Source organism: Schistocerca cancellata, chromosome 3, assembly GCF_023864275.1.
Source record: "Schistocerca cancellata isolate TAMUIC-IGC-003103 chromosome 3, iqSchCanc2.1, whole genome shotgun sequence".
Classification (NCBI taxonomy): Eukaryota; Metazoa; Arthropoda; class Insecta; order Orthoptera; family Acrididae; genus Schistocerca; species Schistocerca cancellata.
The window spans coordinates 869,621,881-869,649,475 of record NC_064628.1 but is presented as its reverse complement, the minus strand read 5'-3'; the positions used below and the strand labels follow the sequence as shown (position 1 = coordinate 869,649,475).

Sequence of the window (27,595 nt, the reverse complement as noted above, 5' to 3'; positions counted from 1 at the left end):
CGTAGGAATCGAAGTGTTCCTCAGCCAATGTGTGTCCCATTGATGAAAACAAATGGTAGTCAGAAGGGGCCAAGTCTGGTGAATACGGTGGATGGGGTAGCAGCTCCCAGCCAAGTGTTTTGATTGTATCCTGAACCAGTTTTGCTTTGTGTGCAGGTGCATTGTCGTGTAAAAAAATTACTTTGCCATGTCTTCTGGCCCATTCTGGTCTTTTTTGATCAATGCATAGTTCAAATTGATCATCTGTTGTCTGTAGCGATTAGTATTCACAGTTTCACCGGGTTTTAGAAGCTCATGATACACCACACCTTTCTGATCCCATCAGACAGAGAACATTGTCTTCTTGCCGAATCGATCTGGTTTTGCAATCGACGTTGATGGTTGCCCCGGATTAACCCATGATTTTCCCCGTTTAGGATTCTTAAAACAAATCCATTTTTCATCGCCAGTAACAATTTGATGCAAAATTGATTTTCTTTCATGTCTTTGATGCAAAATTTGACAAATGGTTTTTCGGTTTTTCATCTGTCTTTCATTCAATTCATGTGGCACCCATTTTCCACCCTTTTGAATCTTTCCCATAGCTTTCAAATGGTCGGAAATTGTTTGTTGTGCAACATTTAGCATTGCTGCCATTTGCTTCTGACTCAAAGTATCATCTCCATCCAATATTGCTTGCAATTCGGCGTCTTCAAACTTTTTTGATGGTCTTCCATGTTCTTCATTTCTTACATCAAAATCATTATTTCTGAACCGTTGAAACCATCTTTTGCATGTTGCTTCTGATAGAGCATGATCACCATATGCCTCGACAAGCATTCATGCGACTCTGCAGAACTTTTTTTTTTCTTTTTCTTTCTTTTTTTTCCAAATGAAAACAAAAAACTTAATGCTTTCCGCAAATCGTCACTTTCTGGTACAAAATTTGACATTGTTAACACGATGAAAACACATTATGTTGTTTGTTCCATGACTTGATGTATACTACATATCTTTGACAGATGTCATAAAAAAAAAAAAAAAAAAAAAAAAAAAAATATATATATATATATATATATATATATATGTTCCCTATCGACACATTTGTATCTTAACGCTCATTTCATGCCTGTACACCTGGTACATCTTGCTCCTGATAGGGAAGTTCAAGAGCAAGCTTTACAGTGTGCAATTCCTATGCTTACACATGTATTAAACATAAAGATAGAAGTCTGGTCCAAAGTTTCAGAAATCAGTTCCTCCTACCCCTCCCAGCATTCAGCTAGTTTTAAATGGAATGGGGAAGCTTTTGTAGCAGCACAACAGACATCTCAGCACCGTATAGATAATCAGCATTTGCAACAAAAAAAGTCCAGTCACAACAGTGACAGCTTCGTGCTCCACTGCCTTCATGCCCATACTGTTTCTAAATAATTCATGTACCATGCGTCCCAAGTGCTGGACAACATGTAACAGGTGCTATAAGAAAGGAGACATTGCTTCTGTATGTAACTCCTCTCCAACAATATGTCAGCAGTGATGGTGTCTCAAAGCAAGCTATACACTGATGTGTGTCTGAGACTGCAGATGGAGATGGGTGCACAAGCTACATTTGTGAATTCTTAGACTCATGTGGACTTGGGCTCTCCCCCTCTTAACTCCTGTGCAATGGAGGCTGGTGAGTTTTAACAAACAACAGATCCCCAATTCTTGGACGGTTTTCTGCACTTTTGACTCACAAGACTGTGGTTCATTCATTAGCATCACTAGTTGTGAACAATGCTGACACTGGAAATCTGTTTCGTTTGGACGCTTTTAAACTGTTTGAATTCTCCAGTGATGATGAAGTGCTTTTGGTTTCTGATCAAGTTCCATATCAACAGTTGGGATGCTCTCTGTGCCAAATTTTCCTCTCTATTTTCTCCATGACAGGGTTGTGCAACACAATTTCAGGCTAATATTATGATGAAACAGTATGCCCAACTCCACTTTTCCTGGGCCCACTCAGTACCAGTAACTTTACGGAATCAAGTAAAAGCAGAATTAGATTGTCTTTAATCCCTTGATGTTATTCATCCAGTGAACGGTCAGCACCATTGGCGATAATCAAAAAACCTATCAGTAAATTATGGCTCTCTGGTGATTTTATAAAACTATTAACACACAGTCAAGCACTGAAACCTATCTTTTGTCATGCCCTGATGAGCTGCTAGCAAAATTATTGGGGGCCATAATTTTTCAGAGACTGACTTGGCAGAGGCACATTTACAGCTACTGTTCGACAAGGAATCTAAATGCCTTCTAGTAATCAATGCCCCCTTTGGGCTTTATCAATACCAATCTTTGCCTTTTGGTGTGGCAAACGCACCAGCTATTTTTCATTACTTTTCAGAGCAACTTATTCCATCAGTTCCAGGCTGCATCAACTATTTAGATGACATAGTAATGCCTGGTGCCTTACAGAACCTTCATGCTCTATTTTCTGTTTTACAGTCTGCAGGGTCAAAGTGTAATTCAGCCAAGACACAGTTTTTCAACCATCCATTACTTATTTGTGTTTCGAAGTGTCACATGTGAAACCATTGCACCAGCACAACGATGCTATTGCCGCGCTGCCACAGCCCACGTCCATCAAGGAATTACAGGCAGTTTTAGACAAAATTGCATACTAATACAAATTCATACCTGATGCTGATAATGTGGCACAACCACTCCATGCAATATTATATAAAGGTGTTCCTTTCCACTGGTCTCTGGCTTATGACTGGGAAATTTAAGCTGTAGGCCACTTTTCAGCTGGGCCAGCACCTTGTGTTAGCGATAGACAGGTCTCAGTTTGCCATTGACACTTTCCTTGCTCATAAGTACGTGGACAGCTCTGAACACCCTATTGCATATGGCTCTAAATCCTTAAATATAGAGCAACAGCGCTATTTTGAGATGGAGAAAGAGGCTTTGGCAATTGTGTATGTTCTAAAAACATTTCATATTTTTCTTTACGGGTCTACGTTTTGCCTTCAGTCTTTGCCAGATAAAGCCGCATATCACTTAAAGTGGTGGGCTCTTTTCCTTTCATGATATGATTATGAGATATATTTCAACCTACAGTGCAACATTAGGATGCAGACATGTTTTTGGACCAGGCAGTCAGCCCACAGTGTGCCACCGATAATGCAGCTTCCTGTGCTTCTTTGTCACCGTGGCCAGATCCATAGCCTTGAAAATAAATTAATATAGATTTTGTGGGATCTTTCTTATATTTCTACTCAGTTGTTGCAACTGATGCTTATTCTAAGTTTCCCTGTGTTTTGTGTTGTCTGTCTACTTTTTCGGTGGCAATGGTCTCTGCTTTGTCAAAAATTTTTGCAATGTATACATTAGTTACTGACAAAAAAGAAAGAAAGAAAAGACACCATATCTGCCATGTCACAGCTTCTCCTTTCCACCTCAATTGAATGGGGAAGCAGAATGACTAGTACAAACATTTAAGACTCAGATTATAAAGTACGTTTTGGATGTGTCACCAGAAGTAGCTCTTGACTGGTTCCTCACTACTTATGAGTTCACACATGTTGGGGATAAGTGTGTGGAGGAGTTTTTGCATGGCTATCAGCCCCAGTCTCTGCTACATCTTCTTTGGCTGACACCAAGCTGTCTGCCGGTGCTGGTACCAGCACCACATTCCCAGCCTGTCCTAGCTGTTTGGGCTCACGGGTTTGGCCACCGGCCAAAACAGGTGTCACCAGTAATTGAGAGTATTTGTGGATGACGCATCTTCATTGTCGACATGGCTGACGGATGGATGTCAGGAATATCAACCAGCTACAACCTTGCGTGGGCAGCTGTGCATTGGGTGCACTTCTGCCTTCACTGCATCCCCGTCTGCCTAGCCATCTCCCGAATCATAGCCAGTACCCTCATTTTCTCTGCTGCTGCTCCCGCCATTTCTGCAACTGTCTCCTCTGCTGTGGGTGCCCCCTTCAGCTGCTGGGGAGCACAGCTACTCCATCGCAGCCGGCACCAAATATTCCGCCGCCTTCGCCACAACCTCCTTCCCTGGGGTTGGACACAGATGTGGAAGGGGATGATGCACTAGTCTCGCCTGTTGTTCCATACAGCCTCTCACAAAGGGAGGGGAGGGAGAGGGTGGGGAGCAGGCACCGCACCCGACCCTACGCGGCGATGGCAATGCATTGAGTGGCTTAACAACCTACGTTGACCACACAAGAGATGCATGTGAGCACAGTGGTCACTTCTTCACAAAGGAAAGGGAGTGCTGTAACTACCAATTCTGTGTGTGCACCACTTCACTGTTCGCATGTGAACTTTGTGCTTCACTCAGCCACTAGTGGCCACTCAGCCTGCTAATACGACAGCAGTTGCGCATTCAGCCTGCTGGTTGTGTCCCCTGCTGGATCTAATGAATATATAGGCCAGAGTGCAAGCCTCCACCCGCCACTTGTGTATACCTAATTGTATTGTACGTTGTCTTCCACATGTGTGTACTGTACGAGCAGTAAATTACAGTGTTCTTGGGTTAGAACAGTTTCAACTTCGTGAAGATGTATTTGAGACTGTAGTCTGGAACACAGAATTGTGTGTAAGTGAATTATTGATTGTAGGAAAACCAGAAAAGGAAAGGTCAAACCATTTGAGATGTGGTATTACAGAAGTATGCTGAAAATTAAGTGGACTGAGAAGGTAGGAAATGAGGTAGTTTTCCAAAGAACTTGCAAGAAAAGAAATATGTACTAAACAAACTAAATGATGGTATAGGATTGTAGGACATGGATGATTAAGTATGACTACAATGAAAATGAAAGAGAGGTGGTTTGGACATGAATCCACATAAATGAATGGCAAGTATACCAATGACATACTTTGTGATATCAAGAGATGAAAGAAGATTGAGATACCAACCTAGTGGAAAGTGGGTGATGACACCAGAAAACACATTGGAGCAACATGAATGCTTATAGCTGAAGACTAGATGAGGCCTTTTTATCCAGAACTGAATGTTGAATATATAGTTCAATCTATTCAAACTAAGCCCACCAAAATTAATTGCAGTAGCCAGATATCAAGAAAAATATAAGCAGCCAATGAATGTTTTAAAAACAGAACCTATTAACTAATTTTACCAACAAATTAGCTTTATCATTTGATGAGCAAATTTCAACTCATTCATAATTATGAAAGTATCAGTTTTAAAAAATGTAACAGCACAATTCCTAGGTAAATATAGTTTTGATTAATTGTGAAGTAAGACTGAAAATCACTGCCTACCTGCTGCTGCTATCCAACCGAAGACAGGAGGTATTTCCCAAGAAGCAGCATCCAATCTTACTCCAGTGCCATCAGGCAATACACGGGGTATATTTTCAATCAGCCCACCACCTGTTATGTGGGCCAGAGCTTTGACTTTTCCACTCTGTAGTACTTTCAGCAAGCCCTTCACATAAATTTTTGTTGGTGTTAAGAATTCTTCACCTATAATGAGACAATGACATTCACTAAAATTTTCTGTCATACCTTGCTACCAGTTTGATATGGTACTGCAGTTGATCATTAAACATTGGAATGGGTTGTATCAATTATTACAAGCCTAAGTTAAGTCTTTCAGGGCAAGGCTACTGTTGTAACATTGTACAGACACAATATCAGAAGTAACACCAAACAAGTTTTATTCTGCTCCACATGAAGAGATTGATTGTAACATTGAAAAAAGTATAGAACAGCACAAAGTATCATAACTATACATTACACAAATAAAAAGTCTCTAAGGCAAATCTGCAATCTCAACACCAGCCGTTGAGGCATTTAGATCGCACACTATTTGATTACATGAACTCATACTATAGGATTACAACAGCAACCAATTGTGTACCGTGGATTTGGATGAAATTTTTCACACGTCAAACCTTCGCTGCACCGAATGTTGTAAAAAAAAAAAGACCAACTTTAGCAGTTCTTCCACATAAAATGAATAAAATTATTTATGATATTAAAATGCTGATTGTTTTGTCAAAAAGATATTTTATCTAATGAAGAAAGTTTTTGCAAGATGAACAGATAGACTTATCCTTTCAGAGCATTGTGCACTCACCACTAGTCTATGAGACTAGATCACCTAGCAAGTGTAGTTATTGGGATAATACATAAAACTATATCAGTTTTCTCAAAAACTTTTGAGAGTTTAATCAAAAGCTGAAATACAGGTCTATTTTTTTAAAAAAATGAAACAATGGAAAATCCAAGATGGAATAATGACAATATTACGAAAAGATAGTTGCTACTCACCATGTAACAGAGATGCTGAGTCACAGACAGACACGACAAAAAGACTTTAAAACAAGTTAAATTTGTTAAATGATTAAAGCCTGCGCAAAATTTCATCCAAATCTGCAATTCACAGTTGGTATCCCTCCCTTGTCAGTTACAAATGAAGATAAAAATGTGTAGAGTAAAAACAAAGAAATGGCAGCAGTTGAGTTTAAGATGTTGACAATTCAATTCATGCAGTCATACAACAATTATTACCAGAAAAAAAAAAAAAAAAAAACATGAACGGGCATGACAACATGAGAAGGAGAGAGGCATACAGGTTAAAAATATTGCAAGAAGGAAACTCGCTACATTATTATTAAACACATTGAAGCATTTATGAGGAAGTAATGATGCTAAAAGTAATCTCATGAAAAGACACACTGATTTGAGAAAATTTTAAAATTGCAGATAGACACCATGGCTGACCAGTACTTATCTCCAGGTGTTGCCAGATAAACAAATTCAAATGTTGAGCAAACTGTAGATAGATTTGAAAACTGTTAGTGCCTCTCTCTGGGAGGAAAGAAGTGTAGGTTTGTGAAGGAACAAACAATAAATCGGTTCCCTATAACCCTGTGGTCTGACTGATCCATTTTCCTTTCAAACCTTTCCTCATCTATCCCTCTTTCCTTACCAAGGAAGAAACTAATGATTGAGAAAGTCAGGTATAGTTACTTTTCCTGCTGAATACGTTTATTATCAGTAATTGGAATTACACTTCCTGAAGGGATGTACTGGCCAGACATTGTTTCCTTGTAACAAATGCAATCTTATATAAAATTTAAAAAAATGATATTGAATGAAAAAGAAAAATACATGTCAACATCAGAAGAATGTAAAGTGCTAATATTTTGAAAATATCTTTAAAGAAACAATGGCCATTGACAGAAAGGTAAAGATCAAACTACATCACTAAAAGAAAAGGCATTGACAGAACAATACAATAAAGGGGGAAAGTAACAAAACAATGAATGCAACAATCATAAAAATCTAGTTAGAGTCAGGAGCACAGATGGTTTAAAAGAAAGTGGAGATTGTAACTTTACTTTGAGACTATATGGAGAATGAATAATAAGAATGGAATACCGAGAGAAAATTTCTAAAAGTAAAAATGGTATAAAGTAGGAATTCAAACTTTCTTCTGTATTGTTCAACCTACATATCAAAGAAGCAAAAAAGGAAATAAAATAAAGATTTAGAAGAGGGATTACAATTCAGGGTGAAAGGATATCATGACACAATTAACACAGAGTTGCAAGGCCTGTTTAACAGAACGAAGAGTCAAAGGAGCACAGAAAATGGATCAAGAGTAAACTAAAGAATGACAATAATACTGAGGAGCAGCAGGGATGAGAAATTGTTGGCCCCTGGACACCTCACATACAAAACTGTTCATAATGACCTCATTCTGTTCATCCAGACTTTCTATCCCCTTTCCAAATTATTCATAAACAACAATCCCAATGTCCTACAGCAGCTGGCTTCAAAGTTTCTGCTGAACAAATCTCAGCCATGGTTGACCAGCACTTCCAATCCATCACACACAGCCCATAATTCACACAAAAGAAATCAACCACTTCCTGGAACATCTCAGTATCATTCTCAGCCCTCTTCCACATGGAACCCTTCTTAACACTATCGATACGACCTCACTCTAGACAAATGTACTGCATACAAATGGCCTCTCAGTGCTAGAACAATATTGCTCCCAACGTCCTCCTGAAAGTCTTCCAAAAACATTGTTTGTTTTGAAATTAATTCACTTCATCCTTACCCATAAATACTTCACCTGTGAACTCACAAATGGATAAGGGGAGAGGCCTTTATGGGAACCAGTTTCCCAACCTTTTAAAGCACCACATGAAAGAGGCATTCCTCAAGACACAAAAGGTGGTGCTGCTGGGTCAGAAAAGATTTAATAACAATACATTTGCGGTCTGCATGCATGGTGAAGAACTCCACCACTTTGTGCAACAGCTTTACTGCTTTTCCCAACTCAAGTTAATATGTTGTTGTTGTTGTGGTCTTCAGTCAGGAGACTGGTTTGATGCAGCTCTCCATGCTACTCTATCCTGTACAAGCCTCTTCATCTCCCAGTACCTACCACAACCTACATCCTTCTGAATCTGCTTAGTGTATTCATCTCTTGGTCTCCCTCTACGATTTTTACCCTCCACGCTGCCCTCCAATACTAAATTGGTGATCCCGTGATGCCTCAGAACATGTCCTACCAGCCGATACCTTCTTCTAGTCAAGTTGTGCCACAAACTTCTCTTCTCCCCAATCCTATTCAATACTTCCTCATTAGTTATGTGATCTACCCATCTAATCTTCAGCATTCTTCTGTAGCACCGCATTTCAAAAGCTTCTATTCTCTTCTTGTCCAAACTATTTATCGTCCATGTTTCACTTCCGTACATGGCTAGACTTCATACAAATACTTTCATAAATGACGCCCTCACACTTAAATCTATACTCGATGTTAACGAATTTCTCTTTTTCAGAAACGCTTTCCTTGCCACTGCAAGTCTACATTTTATATCCTCTCTACTTTGACCATCATCAGTTATTTTGCTCCCCAAATAGCAAAACTCATTTACTACTTTAAATGTCTCATTTCCTAATCTAAATCCCTCAGCATCACCCGACTTAATTCGACTACATTCCATTATCCTCGTTTTGCTTTTGTTGATGTTCATCTTGTATCCTCCCTTCAAGACACCATCCATTCCGTTCAACCGCTCTTCCAAGTCCTTTGCTGTCTCTGATAGAATTACAATGTCATCGGCGAACCTCAAAGTTTTTATTTCTTCTTCGTGGATTTTAATACCTACTCCGAATTTTTCTTTTGTTTCCTTCACTGCTTGCTCAATATACAGATTGAATAACATCGGGGATAGGCTACAGCCCTGTCTCACTCCCTTCCCAACCACTGCTTCCCTTTCATGCCCCTCGACTCTTATAACTCCCATCTGGTTTCTGTACAAATTGTAAATACCCTTTCACTCCCTGTATTTTACCCCTGCCACCTTCAGAATTTGAAAGAGAGTAGTCCAGTCAACATTGTCAAAAGCTTTCTCTAAGTCTACAAATGCTAGAAATGTAGGTTTGCCCTTCCTTAACCTAGCTTCTAAGATGAGTCGTAGGGTCAGTATTGCCTCACGTGTTCCAATATTTCTACGGAATCCAAACTGATCTTCCCCAAGGTCGGCTTCTACCAGTTTTTCCATTCGTCTGTAAAGAATTTGCGTTAGTATTTTGCAGCTGTGACCTATTAAACTGATAGTTCGGTAATTTTCACATCTGTCAACCGCTGCTTCCTTTGGGATTGGAATGATTATATTCTTCTTGAAGTCTGAGGGTATTTCGCCTGTTTCATACATCTTGCTCACCAGATGGTAGAGTTTTGTCAGGACTGGCTCTCCCAAGGCCGTCAGTAGTTCCAATGGAATGTTGTCTACTCCGGGGGCCTTGTTTTGACTCAGGTCTTTCAGTGCTCTGTCAAACTCTTCACGCAGTATCATATGTCCCATTTCATCTTCATCTACATCCTCTCCCATTTCCATAATATCGTCCTCAAGTACATCGCCCTTGTATAGACCCTCCATATACTCCTCCCACCTTTCTGCTTTCCCTTCTTTGCTTAGAACTGGGTTTCAATCTGAGCTCTTGATGTTCATGCAAGTGGTTCTCTTATCTCCAAAGGTCTCTTTAATTTTCCTGTAGGCAGTATCTATCTTACCCCTAGTGAGATAAGCCTCTACATCCTTACATTTGTCGCCTAGCCATCCTTGATTAGCCATTTAGCACTTCCTGTCGATCTCATTTTTGAGACATTTGTATTCCTTTTTGCCTGCTTCATTTACTGCATTTTTATATTTTCTCCTTTCATCAATTAAATTCAATATATCTTCTGTTACCCAAGGATTTCTACTAGCCCTTGTCTTTTTACCTAGTTGATCCTCTGCTGCCTTCGCTACTTCATCCCTCAAAGCTACCCATTCTTCTCCTACTGTACTTCTTTCCCCCATTCCTGTCAATTGTTCCCTTATGCTCTCCCTGAAACTCTGTACAACCTCTGGTTCTTTCAGTTTATTCAGGTCCCATCTCCTTAAATTCCCACCTTTTTGCAGTTTCTTCAGTTTTAATCTACAGGTCATAACCAATAAATTGTGGTCAGAGTCCACATCTGCCCCTGGAAATGTCTTACAATTTCAAACCTGGTTCCTAAATCTCTATCTTACCATTAGATAATCTATCTGAAACCTGTCAGTATCTCCAGGCTTCTTCCATGTATACAGCCTTCTTTTATTATTCTTGAACCAAGTGTTAGCTATGATTAAGTTGTGCTCTGTGCAAAATTCTACCAGGCGGCTTCCTCTTTCATTTCTTAGCCCCAATCCATATTCACCTACTATGTTTCCTTCTCTCCCTTTTCCTACTACCGAATTCCAGTCACCCATGACTATTAAATTTTTGTCACCCTTCACTATCTGAATAATTTCTCTTATTTCATCATACATTTCTTCAATTTCTTCATCATCTGCAGAGCTAGTTGGCATATAAACTTGTACTACTGTAGTAGGCGTGGGCTTCGTATCTATCTTGGCCACAATAATGCGTTCACTATGCTGTTTGTAGTAGCTTACCCACATTCCTATTTTTCCTATTCATTATTAAACCTACTCCTGCATTACCCCTATTTGATTTTGTGTTTATAACTCTGTAGTCACCTGACCAGAAGTGTTGTTCCTCCTGCCACCGAACTTCACTAATTCCCACTATATCTAACTTTAACCTATCCATTTCCCTTTTTAAATTTTCTAACCAACCTGCCCGATTAAGGGATATGACATTCCACGCTCTGATCCGTAGAACGCCAGTTTTCTTTGTCCTGATAACAACATCCTCTTGAGTAGTCCCCGCCCGGAGATCCGAATGGGGAACTATTTTACCTCAGGAAGATTTTACCCAAGAGGATGCCATCATCATTTAACCATACAGTAAAGCTGCATGCCCTCGGGAAAAATTACGGCCGTAGTTTCCCCTTGCTTTCATCCGTTCGCAGTACCAGCACAGCAAGGCCGTTTTGGTTATTGTTACAAGGCCAGATCAGTCAATCATCCAGACTGTTGCCCCTGCAACTACTGAAAAGGCTGCTGCCCCTCTTCAGGAACCACACATTTGTCTGGCCTCTCAACAGATACCTCTCCGTTGTGGTTGCACCTACGGTACAGCCATCTGTAACGCTGAGGCACGCAAGCCTCCCCACCAACGGCAAGGTCCATGGTTCATGGGGAGGGGGAGTTAGTATGATCCTTTTCCAAATCCAAAGTCACCATTTTTGATGTTGACTTCCACTTTACAGCTGCCCACATCCAAACCTCCATCCACACAAAAGTCGCCAATAAACTACAATACCTATACTTTGGCACTTGACACCCTTTCAATATCAAACACTACCTTTCAAGGTCAGCATCCAAGACAAAGTTACCTGTTCCAACACTGAATCATTCAACACTCTCAAGATTGATGGAATTTTACAGCTCAAAATGTATCACAAATTTCAATGCAAGATGGCTTTAATACTTTCCACAAAGAAACTCTGTCTCAAAATCTGGCAGAAAATCCAAAGAGATTCTGGCTGTATGTAAAGTACACCAAAGGAAAGACACAGTCAATACCTTCACAGCACGAACAATGGTGATGATACTGATGACTGTGCCACTAAAGCAGAGTTACTAAGTATGGTTTACAATTACAAATAACTTAAATTGGAAAGATGACATACTGTTGTGGGTAAAGCAAACGAAAGAGTGTGATTTATTGCCAGAACACAGAGAAAATACACTCCTGGAAATTGAAATAAGAACACCGTGAATTCATTGTCCCAGGAAGGGGAAACTTTATTGACACATTCCTGGGGTCAGATACATCACATGATCACACTGACAGAACCACAGGCACATAGACACAGGCAACAGAACATGCACAATGTTGGCACTAGTACAGTGTATATCCACCTTTCGCAGCAATGCAGGCTGCTATTCTCCCATGGAGACGATCGTAGAGATGCTGGATGTAGTCCTGTGGAACGGCTTGCCATGCCATTTCCACCTGGCGCCTCAGTTGGACCAGCGTTCGTGCTGGATGTGCAGACCGCGTGAGACGACACTTCATCCAGTCCCAAACATGCTCAATGGGGGACAGATCCGGAGATCTTGCTGGCCAAGGTAGTTGACTTACACCTTCTAGAGCACGTTGGGTGGCACGGGATACATGCGGACGTGCATTGTCCTGTTGGAACAGCAAGTTCCCTTGCCGGTCTAGGAATGGTAGAACGACGGGTTCGATGACGGTTTGGATGTACCGTGCACTATTCAGTGTCCCCTCGACGATCACCAGTGGTGTACGGCCAGTGTAGGAGATCGCTCCCCACACCATGATGCCGGGTGTTGGCTCTGTGTGCCTCTGTCGTATGCAGTCCTGATTGTGGCGCTCACCTGCACGGCGCCAAACACGCATACGACCATCATTGGCACCAAGGCAGAAGTGACTCTCATCGCTGAAGACGACACGTCTCCATTCGTCCCTCCATTCACGCCTGTCGCGACACCACTGGAGGCGGGCTGCACGATGTTGGGGCGTGAGCGGAAGACGGCCTAACGGTGTGCGGGACCGTAGCCCAGCTTCATGGAGACGGTTGCGAATGGTCCTCGCCGATACCCCAGGAGCAACAGTGTCCCTAATTTGCTGGGAAGTGGCGGTGCGGTCCCCTACGGCACTGCGTAGGATCCTACGGTCTTGGCGTGCATCCGTGCGTCGCTGCGGTCCGGTCCCAGGTCGACGGGCACGTGCACCTTCCGCCGACCACTGGCGACAACATCGATGTACTGTGGAGACCTCACGCCCCACGTGTTGAGCAATTCGGCGGTACGTCCACCCGGCCTCCCGCATGCCCACTATACGCCCTCGCTCAAAGTCCGTCAACTGCACATACGGTTCACGTCCACACTGTCGCGGCATGCTACCAGTGTTAAAGACTGCGATGGAGCTCCGTATGCCACGGCACACTGGCTGACACTGACGGCGGCGGTGCACAAATGCTGCGCAGCTAGCGTCATTCGACGGCCAACACCGCGGTTCCTGGTGTGTCCGCTGTGCCGTGCGTGTGATCATTGCTTGTACAGCCCTCTCGCAGTGTCCGGAGCAAGTATGGTGGGTCTGACACACCGGTGTCAATGTGTTCTTTTTTCCATTTCCAGGAGTGTACAACAGTTCTACTGAAGAGACTGCCTAGACTACACTTGTACATCCTCTTCTGGAGTATTGCTGTGCAGTGTGGGATCTGCATCAGGTAGAATCGACAGAGAACATCAGAAAAGTTCAAAGAAGGGCAGCTCTTTTTGCACTATTGCAAAATAGGGGAGTACTGCCATGGATATGATACATGAATTGGGAGTGGCAATCATAGAAAACAAAAGTGTTTTTTATTATGGCAGGATCTTTTCATGAAATTTTGATCATCAACTTTCTCCTCAGAGTGTGAAAATATTTTGTTGGTGCCCACCTACACAGGAGGGGAGTGATCATCATCAGAAAATAAGAGAAATCAGAGCTCACACAGAAAGATTTAAGTGTTAGTTTTTCCCATGCACTATTTGAGAGTGACACACTAGAGAAATAGCTTGAAGGTGGTTTTATGAATTCTTTGCCAGGCACTTAATTGTGAACTGCAGAGTAATCACATACATGTAGAACACTTTCACTTCCAAACTTTCCTCTCTCACAAACACCTCACAGATTTTATTTGTAAACTCACTCATCCTCTGATAATACAGTTCCTGCTTTTCTTTTTCTTTTTAAGAGATTCATGCCTCTTGATATAATACCACACATGGCTTGAATGACTCAATACATTACTAAAACAAGGCTATAACTTCCTCAAGCCAAGTGCTCTCTCCCAGACCAATATCTCTACATCAACGTTTCGACAACGACAATGACAACAACAACAACAACAACAACAACAACAAAAACAGAGTTTTCAAGATTTATACGCTTAGAAATGTTCCTGTTGTAAAATCTATATCATGTACTCATCCACCAACACTTACTCCAGCCCCACCACTGTTAAATCCTACAATATCGAATGTAAAGCAAATTGCAAAACCACAGTAATGTTTATTGACTAATGCATGTCCACTGCACAGTGTTTTAGAGAGAAAAGACCACTTTAAACTGGCTGAGATCAAGAGTGGGCACAGAAGAACTGTGAGGCTTGGGGACACCCAACACATTGTTGCTGAACATACTCTACAGCATTAAAAGGGGTCTGAGTGCCTGGCATATCATAAGGGTATTTGGACTCTTTCACATGATATTAGTTTTGCTGAACTCCAGAGATGGGTACTTGACACCTAAGATATCTTTGCTCCGCAACACCCTCCTGAACATAAAATCCTCCCTCTTTTTCATCACCAGCATCGTAATAATATTTATTTGTTTTATATCTTATTTCATTATCTTTTATTTCTTTAATCCCATGTCCTTTTCTATCTACTTCTTAACTCCACTACTCTGTATGGACTGTATCCGGTGATGCCTAAGGGCTGAGAAATGACATGACTGCCTGTCAGTAACGCTGGGCCTTTAAGGCACGTTCAGATGGTTTTTGTCTTTGTATGGACTGCACCTGTGTGGAGGCGGCCTGTGTCAATGGTGGGAGAGGGAGGTGCCAGAAGGGAGGTGAATGAAAACTAACTTTTCACCATATTCTGGTATTAGGGTGTACATTGTCCAGGCTGGACTCCAGGGGCTTCCACCAGTTTGTTTTCATGAAATACAGGAACAGGTAGAAGAGAGAAAGGTGATTCAATCTGCACTAGTTGGTGGCTGGTCAGAGACAGTAAACATGGAGACTGATAGCAGGAGGTCATCTGCCGTATCAGAAAGTTAGACACCAAGAGTGCAACTTCACTTTCTTCTGCTCCCCAAGACACAACCAGTAGCAACCACATGACTTCTTCCTCAGACCTCACTATTGGCTAGTCAGTGGTGTGGGAACTTTAGTGCAGTCAACAGGGCACTGAAAGCATAAACTGTCAGTAGCTTTTACCACAAAGAACTGCTGCTGTCCTGAAGGACAGGCATTTGTGTCACATAGGAAGTGCAATAACTCATGCTGGAAAACTATGTCTGTAACCTACTTGCAGTTACACACATGAATGAAAATTTTTAACTCTCAATAACGTGTTGATGAATTACTCTCAATAGCTCGAACTGGCTAGATCCACTGTACAGTTCATTTCATTTTTTTCTTTTTTTTCTTCTTAATCCATCTTCACTTTTTGCTCTTTCATCAACTTTGAACTGAAGCTAACACAGTGCTTTCTATTTTTGACTTTATCCTGTCTCTGAAGCCTACCCCTTTCATCTTTGTCTGCCCTCATCCTCACTACAGGTGGGTCCCTCTCATTCTGGGAGCAGAATAAATTGAATTTCCTTTCCAATGTTTCCCAAACTATCCCTTTCCCAAAATTAGGAACAAATACTTCTTAAAGTTACAACGATTTCTTGAATGTTTATGTGTATCTATTGGTTATATTAATAATTTTGCCACCCGAGGTTAATTCTGTCCTCACAATTTTATAGTTTTATAAACTGAATTTTCCTCTGATAAATCCATTGTCTTCTGTAAGCACTTTATATTATAATTCTCACATTATTGATCATGTCTGCTCTATGCTCTATGATCCTGTAAGTCAACATCACTGTCCCAAAAACATGACAGTTGCCATCTGCTTTATCTTTGTTTCACCTTTCTTCATCAAACTGCAAATATTTTCTATCAAGTTACATTCCATCCTGGATTTTCCATTGTTTGATCTGTATCAAGTTTCATATCTGTAGCATCTCTTCCTTTTTTTAACTCTAGTTCTAAATGGCAAAGAAGTAGAATGCTATTTAATGACTCATATTTAACATTATTTTACTTCTACAGTTGTCCATAAGGAATTCTTCATGATACGTCAACAAGTCAAAGTGATAAATCAAAATGAACATTGTGGAAATGTTGACTCATAGTCACAACATGAAACAAAAGACAAGATTTAAAAAATGAAAAAATAATCCTAAGTTAGTAAAGAATTATAGATTCTGAAAGAAAAGACACAAACAGGCATAAGACTTTCTATTTCACCACGACACATACCATAACTCTTCCCTGTCTTGCTGAATGGTGCTTTGCTACTATATTGCACACCAAATCTTTCAACAACTTTCCTCACAAGACTGAATCCATTGCTATGAATTCCACTGGATGACAATCCAAGAACAATGTCACCAGGAATAATGGAATCCATCAATGGCAACAACTTTTTACGTTCGACTGCTCCTACAGCAAAACCTGCCAGGTCATAATCACCTTCAGCATAAAGCCCCGGCATTTCAGCTGTTTCACCACCTGTGGATAACAACCAATGAATTGCTAACTGGAAGCTATTATTTATTTTAAAAACCATAGAAAGAATGAATTCAGTACACAGTGGCAGTCCTGATTTAAAAAAAAATTACACAATTTATGGACAAACATATAAAGTTTGTGAGCTGCTTTATTATTATAATCAAAGAGCAGCTCTGCTATAATTATACAAGTCTTCAGAATCCAGAATGGTTACTATATGAGGATCCTTGAGATTTCAATGTGTAACAATTGGTATGGGCATAGTTTATGAGATACATGAAAATATTATGAAAGTTAATGGAAATGGTCAAGTACATAAATATGTAAATTGATGAGATACCTGTCATTCTTGTTCCACAGCAGCAGGAATATCGTAACTTCACATATTTTTGCACTTTGACCATTTTCTGTACTTTAACTTTCAAACAACAGGTCTATCATTCTCTTAAGGACCAAAGCTCCTACATATTAAAATCTTGATCAGTTCTCTATAATAAGCACCATCAATCCTGAAGATGGAATATTCATATCAAAATAAGCATTTCACATAAAAAAGCGATAACAAATTTTGATGGTAAAATTTTGCAAGTTGTTACGCTATGTCACACTCTTCTTCAAAACTCTACCATACTTGATGTTTCTGGTCCCAGCAGAGGGACCTAAACATTGAGTATTCAAGAATTCTGAAGAGGATTATGATATGACCAAACAACTCTAAGGATTACGACAATGGCCACTAAGGTTGCAAACATATACAACAGATTTTATTGTTACATTCAATTAAAGCAATTACATAAATATGACAAAGTTATGTATCATAACAATCTTAAGCTCTTTGAAAACTTTGCAGTTGGAAAAAATATTTTCTATTAATTACCAATGAGAGCACAATTTGCAAGGCGACAACCTTCAGCTACACCAGAAACCACTTGCGAAGCTACATCAACGTTCAGATTACCAGTTGCAAAATAATCCAGAAAGAAAAGTGGTTCTGCTCCTTGTGCAAGAATGTCATTTACACACATTGCAACTAGATCAATACCAACTGTTGAGTGGATGCCACACTGCTGAGCAACCTGCACATGTAGTGGTAAATCACATTTGTTAATATCAAGCAATGTAATACATCCAATACATGCATGTAACAGACTGAGATCCATCTACTCTAGAATACAATAAACAATAATCTTTTATTACATAACTGTATATTTACAGCTTACATTAATCATTATTTAATGAAATTGGATATAATTTACAACATAAAATAATGTAATGGAAGTTATGTGCATGTCTTTTAAAAACCTGCCTCCATAGACGTGTGTTAGCAAATCACTTCCCAGATTTTGGGAAGCATGCTGGCCCCACATGAAATGTGCCTAGCAGATTACCCACAAGGGGTGGAGTGTGGTCAGCCTGGATATGGTTTTCATGTGGTTTCCTGCATTCAGTTAGGTGAATATAGGGCAGGCATCCACATCCCACACCAGCAACGCATTTCACCAACATTTAGAGAACATTCAAACACTTTCACAAGGGATAACACTAGACACCGACAGTTGGAGTACACAAGGTCCTTCTTGGGGAAGAGAGAAGGGGGTAGCAACAGGAAGGCCATCTGGCAGCCTTCTAAACTACAATTTCCAAACCCAATAATTAACATGTTGACCCTGTGAAGATATGAGGCAAAGGCTATGGAAAAACATTTAAAAAATTGTTCAAAATGTAAACAGTTAATTCATTTCTGGTGTTCAGTGTCACTTGGAACACTTTTCTTTATAAGATGATAAAGATTTGGAACGATAAAGATTTGCCATTTGAATCACAGCTATTGAAGGGAATTGGCGTGTATTTATATCTAATGAAAATTTACATATTTCAATATTATCTGTTGAAAATATTCTTTTTTTAAATTTAGCATTGGAAAATTTTTTATGTAAAAATGTTTGTGTTTTCTGCTGACCATTTCTGTCATGTGTAAATTCATCTGCACAAGTTTCTGTTCACTGTAAGTCAGATAAAATATTGATTATAATAATACTGAAAATATGATGCATTGTCATTTATTTAAGAGCCTATGTTAGGGCAAAGAAGAGAGCTGTTTGCTATTGGTAAATTTGTCGCGGTTGAAGATAGCTGAAGGTACAATTATGTCAATTAATGAACCAATTATTTATGAATAAATGAATAATTTAATAAAATTTGATTGTAAAAAGATTATTTGTAAACTAAAATCTCCGTGTTCCAGTAAGAATACGAAATAACCCAAAAAATCGCCACAACTTCTGCAATGAATAAGAATGATGTACAAATATAACAAATTAATCAAAATTAACATCCTAAATAATTAGTTATGTACTGTTTCCTGTTTAAAACCTTTTATCATTTGCAAGAAGCACAATCTTATGGTGTGGATATTAAAATTACTACTAAACAAAATTTTTGTGTTGATTTTCATCCAGACTGTTGGAAGTAGTAATACAAGTACGTGACAAAGTGTGTATACAATTTTCACACTTGAATATGATAAAGTACTTATACAGGGTGTATCATAATTAATAGGAAAAATGCATACTGTTGAAAGTACACGATACTAGACACAAACATAGGTCTGCAAATGAACCATTTGTGAGATAATTGCGACTTTGTGTTTACCATTCTGTGCAAACATCATTCTGTGTGAACACCAAATGCTGCTTCGCAGTGTGACCTATGTTTACATTTTCAAGAGGTGGAGTTGTAAGCAGAATGAATATGACAGTACAGTATACAGTCAGAGTATCACTCATGTCAGTTGTTCGCAGAGCATCAGTTGTGTTGGTAACATGGAACATTACAGAAATGAGGAGTACACCTTTGAGAAAGTAGAAACTTTGCACATGCTGTTAGGTGCAGGAAGGTCTGCACAAATTATGTGTGTGCTTGAAGATGTAATGCTGCAAACAGTCGAATACTCTCCAGGAATGTAGACATGCAGACTTGCAACATAATTTCCTGGAATGAGCCATAGTAGTGGTTGGAAAATAATGCATTGCAATGCAATTTACCTATATCACCTCCAATTAGTTCAGGGTCTTACTGAGATGGACTATGGTCCTAGATTAAATTCTGTCAGTGGATGCAACAACAAGCTGTAAGCAACCTTATGTTTGACAAACATTTTATTTACAGATGAAGCAGGGTTCACCTGTGATGGTGTGTTTAGTTATCACATTTGTGATCATCCAGGCTCCAATTCACATGCTGTGCACGAGTGTCCACATCAGTGACATTTCTCACTGAGTCGATGGCTAGGAGTACTAGATGATCATCTTATTGGGCCATGTATGTTACCAAACACACTCAATGGACAGAATTACTTTCGGTTTCTGCGGCATTATCTTGCAGGGTTGCTCGAGGAAGTTGCTTTAGAGCAATGCCAGAGGACATGCCACATACAAGATGGAGCACTGGCAAATTTTGCTTCTATGGTGAGATGACATCTAATACGCTGATGTGGACAAAAGATAAATTTGGCCAAGAGGACCTGTACCTGACCTCAAAGATCATCTGATCTGAATCACAGGGATTTCTGTGTTTGAGGCCAATTTAAATGTTTAGTGTATGCCATTCCCGTTAACACATTTGATGAAATGAAACAGAGTCTTGTCACTGCTTATAAGACTTTTGAAATGCTCCATGCATGTTTGAAAGGATTTGAAACTCATTGCAGTGATGGGTACAGGCCTGCACCGGGTACAAGGACAACACTTTGAACACCTCCTTTAACTATGAGTACAGCTGTGCACTGTTGTGTTAATTCAAAATACCTGCACTCCCGTCAAGGCATCTATAATACCTTTTCTTAAATGTTGTACAGAATAGTTACCTTTTCATAAAACAGAATCAAGTCAGTGGTGGACAGTAACCACAAAGTCACAATTATTTTGCACACAGTTCATTAGCTAACCTATGTTTACTGAGACCTTTTTGTCTCTAGTGCCATTTACTTTCAGATATATGCATTTATGCTATTAGTCATGATACACCCTGTTACATATGTACCTAACAAAACTAAACATATGCAGATGTTACATATATAAATTGCATAAAATTATAATTTGTATGTACAATATTTCTTCTCCTTTTCCCAAGGAGTAGACGATTCACAAAGAAGTTCATGGTAACGTTTCCCCGATCTATATGTCTTTTTTATCATTTGATCAAACTTGTTTTGGCACACATGTAAAGTATCTATTACACAAAAAAGGAAACAAACAAACTAACTCTGATTTCTATTAAATGGAGCCAAACAGTGGAATACATGCAATAGTATGGAGGAAAGCCAATTAATTTACACACAAAAGAAGCAATGGACAGTAGATATAGGTATAAATCATTCACCAATAGCCCAAAGACGCACAATGTTTGTAATATAGTCTCATTTATAGTCTTATTTACATTAAATGCATAATACAAGCTTTCTATCTCTGTCAGCCAATATATTTCAGTTTGATTTACCAATGGTTCTACATTTTCCTAAATTGGAAACTAATATAATTTTCTTATATTTTTTTCTAACTTAATGTCTCTGATGTCTCCATTTGACATTTTTTTCTCATGAAGATTATGTGAAACAAGGAGAAGTCTTAGCTGTAGATAGGATACGAAACTGCCTAAAATAAAGCTGTTATTGCAACAGCTAATCTCTGGGCAGTAAGACACCCTTTTCCTTGTGCTTAAGTTTACTATTCCCTTCTAATTTTTCAGGAACTCCAATAATACTATAACACGTCCTTTGGTCCGCAGTGTTGATCATTTAAAATTTGTACTGTTGTGTGCTATATAACAACCTATAGTGTAGCCTTCATAATGGGTCAATGGAAAAATTTCAATAGACTGAACAAGAGAAACATTTTAAGTGGAAAAATGAGTAGTGAGACAATACAGTAAGCAGAAAAAAACAGCACAAAAAAAGTTAAATACAGAGGAATGATAAAGAGTGCTTCATTCAAAGTATGCTCCATCATTTATTACACATTTTCCCCCATCTTTTGGGCATTTTGTGAATTCCACACCAGTAAAAATTTTCCCCCTTTGCTGCAAACCATTCAGCGAACCATTTTCTCGCATCTTTGTGTGAACCAAAGTGCTGCTCAGGCAAGTGCACAACCCATCGATGCAATCAAGTGGTAATCATAAGGAACCAAGACTGGTGAGTAAGCTGCATGGGGTAGAACTACCCAGCTGAGTCTTCCAACGCGTTGCGAACCTGTTTTGCTGTATGTGAAGGAGCAATGTCATGAAGAAAAATGACTTTGTGTTGCCTCTTTTTGTATTGTGGCCTTTCTTCAAGCAGCAAATAGTTCAAATCAGTCAATTCTTGTTGGTAACGATTAGTATTAACCATTTCTCCAGGTTTTAACAGCTCATAATAGACCATGCCCCCCTGGTCCCACCAAACACAGAGCATCGTCTTTCTGCCAAAGCGATTCAGTCTTACAGTCAATGTGGATGGTGTGGCTGGGTCTACTCATGATTTTTTGCACTTGGGATTCTCAAAATAAAAATCACTTCCTTTTGTACATGGCAAGCAAAATCTCACACGAGTTTTTGCACTTTTCCATTTGCCTGTCATTCAACTCATGTGGTACCCACCTACTGGTCTGATGAACTTTTTCCATCTCTTGTAGCCAACTGGAAACAGCTTGTTGTCTAGTGCCCAACTGCTTGGTGAGTTGTTTTTGTGTTTGCAAATCATCTTCATTCAACAATGCTTACAATTCCACATCTTTGTATTTTTTTGATGGTTTTCTATGTTCGTTGTTTGCAACATGGAAGTCACCATTTTTGAAATGCTGAAACCATCATTCACACATATCTTGAACAGAGTACGTTCACGATAAACTTCTCAAAGTAACTGGTATGATTCAGCAGCAGTTTTATTCGAATGAAAACAGATAATTAATGCTCCCTGTGAATGCTATTTGTTCGGTATAAATTTTGACAAATTGAACAACAACAACACAACTCTATTCACACACTTTTCCAATTTATCACTTGTGGGCATCTGTAACTTGTTAATGACACAACAAAATGGTGCACTGTCAAATCTTTATAGTGCAAACTGCGTTGGTGCAACATCTGTTGTCTGAAATCTGCATTTCATACTTGTACACCTGGTAGCTGTAGTTTTTGTATGCATACATGTTAATACATGAAGATAGGAGGCAATTCCAGGAGCATGTATTTATTATACTGGGCAAGAAACCAGTCACATTAAAATGTTAAGTGTTATGTTTCACACTTTACAAACAACATTTAAAATTTAACACAACTACTACTGTTCTGCGTACCAAAATACGTAATGATGTCAATTAGCATTCATTAGGAAAACAAAAAGTGCAAACTACTATGCTACACAAGAAAATTTTCACTTCAGAGTGCTTCGTTTTAGTCAGTCATCTTAACTCAAATATCGTAAAAAAAATATTAAAGTGAGTGAGATAGAAAGAGTGATGATATTTTCAACTAAGAGACAGCCACAATATTAAAACTCAGCATAACGTTGTCAATTACATCAAGATGACAAATCTCTAAGTGGTAATGTCACTACATGCAGGGAGTTAAAAAACAGAACTCACCCCACATTCACTACTGTATTTTCTGTGAAAAGAAGTAAATGGAAGCAATGAAAGTCCACAACAACTTGTATTTTATTTACAGTTAGAAAATTAGCAAAGCTACTAAATCTGTAATGGAAATTAAAGAAACATGAAGTGCAGAAATAATTTTCTTATCATACAATCAACTTACGTACTTAGCAACAAACCACGACACATACAGTTAACTGATATTTTTCTTGAAACTGCTGGAACTGTCTGACAAAAGACCACAGTTTTCAAATATCTAAGACAGTGGATAACTGCACCAAAGCTACCTGATAAGAATGATGACAAAAACAACTATATGGTGTTATACAATTTCTAAATATAATCAGATAATGGAAAACATCAATATGAATTAAGCTGGGTTGCTGTTTACCACACTGAGATGGCAGTGAGCAGCAGAGAGGCACAGTCTACTTTTAAATGTTTCTGTCTGCTGCTTAACGCCACCTCTGTGTGGTGAGTTAGTTTCTAAATACAAAGTAGCATATGCTGAATCCTCATAACTACTGCTACACCATACTGTATAAACGATGAATATTTAAGAAGAAAGATACATTGGTGATGAAATTACCTTTAATTTTGTGCCAACTCCATCAGTACCAGACACAAGAAGAGGATCACTATAACCAGTAGCAGGAACATCAAAAACACCTCCAAATCCTCCAATGGAGCCTAACACACCAGTCCTGTTGGTTTTTTTTACGTATGATTTTATTTTATTTACAAGTGAGTCCCCTGCATTGATATCAACACCACTTTCTTTATATGTGAGGAGACCTTTCTGCAACAATGATCTGTACAGAAACCAAATACCAATTTAGTTGATCTGTTGGCCGAAGTACACATTAAGACAACCACCAATCTCTCTCTCTCTCTCTCTCTCTCTCTCTCTCTCTCTCTCTCTCTCTCTGTGTGTGTGTGTGTGTGTGTGTGTGTGTGTGTGTGTGTGTGTGTGTGTGTGTGTTTTTGACAATACTTGTGACTGTGAAACAGTCACACGTTTATTGAACACCCGTAATTACATATTTACTGTCCCCCACCATCATTCAAGACAGGCAAATGCTCATCAACACACAATAACAGCATTTCCAGACAAACACATGAGTGATTTTGCTTTTTAGGTGATGAAAGGCATAAATTTCACTAAACAGCTCACACACTAAGTCATTGACAACAATCAAAATTTGACAATAAGATGTAATTGAATGTATAAGACCTCTTCTCACCAAGCAACAGCACAGCACGCACATAAAAGAAGGTTATAATTACGCATGCTTTCGAAGTCAATGACTCCTTCTACCAACAGAAGGGTTGAAGGGGAAGGAAGAGGAGTCAAGGAAAAGGACTGGAGAGGTCTAGAAAAAGGGGTAGACTTTGGGAAACGCACCCAGAACTGTGGGTCAGGGGAGACTTACCGGATGGGATGAGAAGGAAAGACTGATTGTTGGGGACTGCACCAAACTATATTTGAAAACCTGAGAGTTTAAAGATGGAAGACGGGGGAATACGCAAGACAGAGATTACTGGGCATTGTACATAACAGAGGAAGGGTGGGGAGGGGGGGGGGGGCAAAAATACAGGTAAAAAAATGATAGATACAGAAAACTAAAATGGAGTGAAGAAAGGAGTAATTCCTTTGAAGAAAGGAGTAGTTACTGTGAAGAAATGCTGAGGCAAAAGAAATGAACATAAATTAAGGTCAGATGAATGGTGAAAACCAAGGACATGTAGTAACACTAGCTCCCAATTGCGGAGTTCTGAGAAACTGATATCTGGGCGAAGAATCGAGATGGCGTGTGTGGTGAAACAGCACTGAGGACACAATTGTCACATTGTACAGCTCTGTAACAGGATATTGCATGTTGCCAGTATACACCCTCTGCCTATGTTCATTCATCCTAACTCATAATTTGGTTGTAGGCATGCCAATGTAGAAGGCCGAATAGTGTTTACATAACTGTTGGTATATGATGTGTCGTTTCACATGAGGCTCTACGTTTGATAGTATATGTATTGCCAGTTACAGGGCTGGTATAGGTGGTGGTGGTGAGAGGCTGCATAGGACAAATCTTGCAGTGGGGACAGTCACAGGGGTAGGAGCCATAGGGTAGGGAGATGGGTGCAAAATGAGCATAGGAGCTGACAAGAATATTACGGAGATTGGGAGGGTGACAAAAAGCTGTTCTAGGTGTGGTGAGCAAAATCTCAGACAGAATGGATCTCATTTCAGGGCATGATTTTAGGGTTGGGTTGCTTGGGGGAGGAGACCAAACAGTGAGGTCATCTGTCTCGTTGGATTGGGGAAGGATGGGGAAGGAAGTTAGCAGTGCCCTTATGCGAGTCCAGTGTGCTAACCACTGCGCCACCTCGCTCGGTCATGATTTTAGGAAGTCACGGCCTTGTCAGAGTAACTGATTAACACATTACAGACCAGGATAATATTGAGTGACCAGTGGTGCGCTCAGAAGTTGTTTTTTGGAGGGATCAGCAGTACCAGGATTGGATGTGATGGACTGGGATATATACTTTTGAACTAGACTGGTGGAGTAATTATGTACAGTGAAGACTGAGGTGAGAATGGTGGGGTATTTCTGCAAGAGGTCTGCATCCAAACAAATATGTTTGCCTTGAATGTCAAAGCTGTATGGGAGGGAACGTCTGACGTGGGACAGATGGCAACTGTCAAAATGTAAGTACTGTTGTTTGATAGTAGGTTTAATGTGGACTGAAGTGTGTAGCTGGCTTTCGATGAGAATGATATCAACATTGAGGAAGATGGCATGGGATTTGGAATAGGACTATGTGAAATTTAATTGAGAAAATGTATTTAGAGATTGCAGGAATTTTAACAGGTCAGACTCACCATGAGTCCATATGGCAAAGATGTCATCAACATATCTACACCAAACCAGGGGCTGAAGACTTATGGATTCCAGGAAAGCCCTCTCCAAGTGACCCATGAAAAGTTTGGCATAGGAAGGAGCCATCCTGGTTCCCATGGTCGTACCCCTGATCTCTTTGTATGTCTGCCCCTCAAAGGTCAGTCAGTGACAGATGATTAAACAAGTGTGGGAACATTGCTAACTTTTGGATGAGTTGTCCCTCCTTCACACACACGCACACGCACGCACGCATGGCTACAAGATCACAGGATCCCAGCTGCTGGAACTACAGCTCAACTGGGATGAGAAGTTGTGTAGGGAGGAGTGCAGTAGGGGAGAAATGGGAGAAAAGACATGGGGAGTGAAAAATAGGGTTGGGCAAGGGTGGCTGGTTCCTGGGACAGAGAGGCAGTGGGCCTACAGGATAGGATACACTGGTGACATCATTCTAGCCACAAACAGAGTGGATTGCACACATTACACAATGAAGTAGATAGAACAAGTTAAAAGAGTGACTCCATGTAGGAGGCTGTGAATACAGAATGTATGAAACTAGGGGTGCGCAAGAGCAGAAGTGAGAGTGGGTGCAGAGTACCAGCTAGAAGATTGAGGCCAAGAGAATTACTGGATCGAAGTATCGTTGTGTTATAAGTTCAGTTCCCAGCTATGTATTTCACAGGAGCTGGTTTCGAATGGAAGGATCCAGATGTCAGAGCTGTGAAGCAGCCACTGAAATCAAACATGTTGTGCTCAGCAGAATGTTCTGTCACTGGGTTGCCAACTCTGCTCTTGACCACAGTTTGGCAATGGCCATTTATACCACTGGTGGTTATACCCACATAAAAAGATGTGCAGAAGTTATAGCAGAACTGGTATATATTTATGCCCTTCATTGGACCACTCTAGTCATCTATACAAAGGTTTAAACAAAGAGTTATTATTATTCAGTAACACAAAGCAATTAAAAAAAACAATGGTTATACAAAGGATTATTACAATTTAACTAGTATATAAAGGGTTTTTTGCTCCATGTCTGCCCAGTATTGTTTCATTCTTTCAGAAACGTTTTTTTCTTTCTTCACTTGACATCACCTTTCCTGTATCTTCTTTATTGATCTTTGTTTGTCACATGGTTTGTGTGTCTTTCAGTATTTTGGTTTCACTTGTTTGTTTCTTAATGTCATCTACTGTCACTTGCAGTTCTCTTACATTTTCCTTAATCTCTACAAGCCGTTCAGTGTTGCTCTAAATATTCCACAGTTTTTCTTTTATTCTCTTACTAATTCTAATTATTA

At 39.7% G+C, this 27,595-nt stretch overlaps 1 protein-coding gene across 4 annotated transcripts in view; it reads right to left on the bottom strand.

The window, feature by feature from the left end:
- Window positions 1-27,595, bottom strand: part of LOC126175928 (trifunctional purine biosynthetic protein adenosine-3) — a 90,245-nt gene that overhangs the window by 27,879 nt on the left and 34,771 nt on the right. For all 4 annotated transcript variants that reach the window (XM_049923003.1, XM_049923004.1, XM_049923005.1 and 1 more), the window contains exons 10-13: window positions 23,990-24,212; window positions 17,649-17,847; window positions 16,520-16,771; window positions 5,266-5,469 (exon numbers count right to left, since the gene is read on the bottom strand). In XM_049923003.1, coding sequence (XP_049778960.1) covers window positions 5,266-5,469; window positions 16,520-16,771; window positions 17,649-17,847; window positions 23,990-24,212 — 878 coding nt within the window. The remainder of the gene's footprint in view (window positions 1-5,265; window positions 5,470-16,519; window positions 16,772-17,648; window positions 17,848-23,989; window positions 24,213-27,595) is intronic.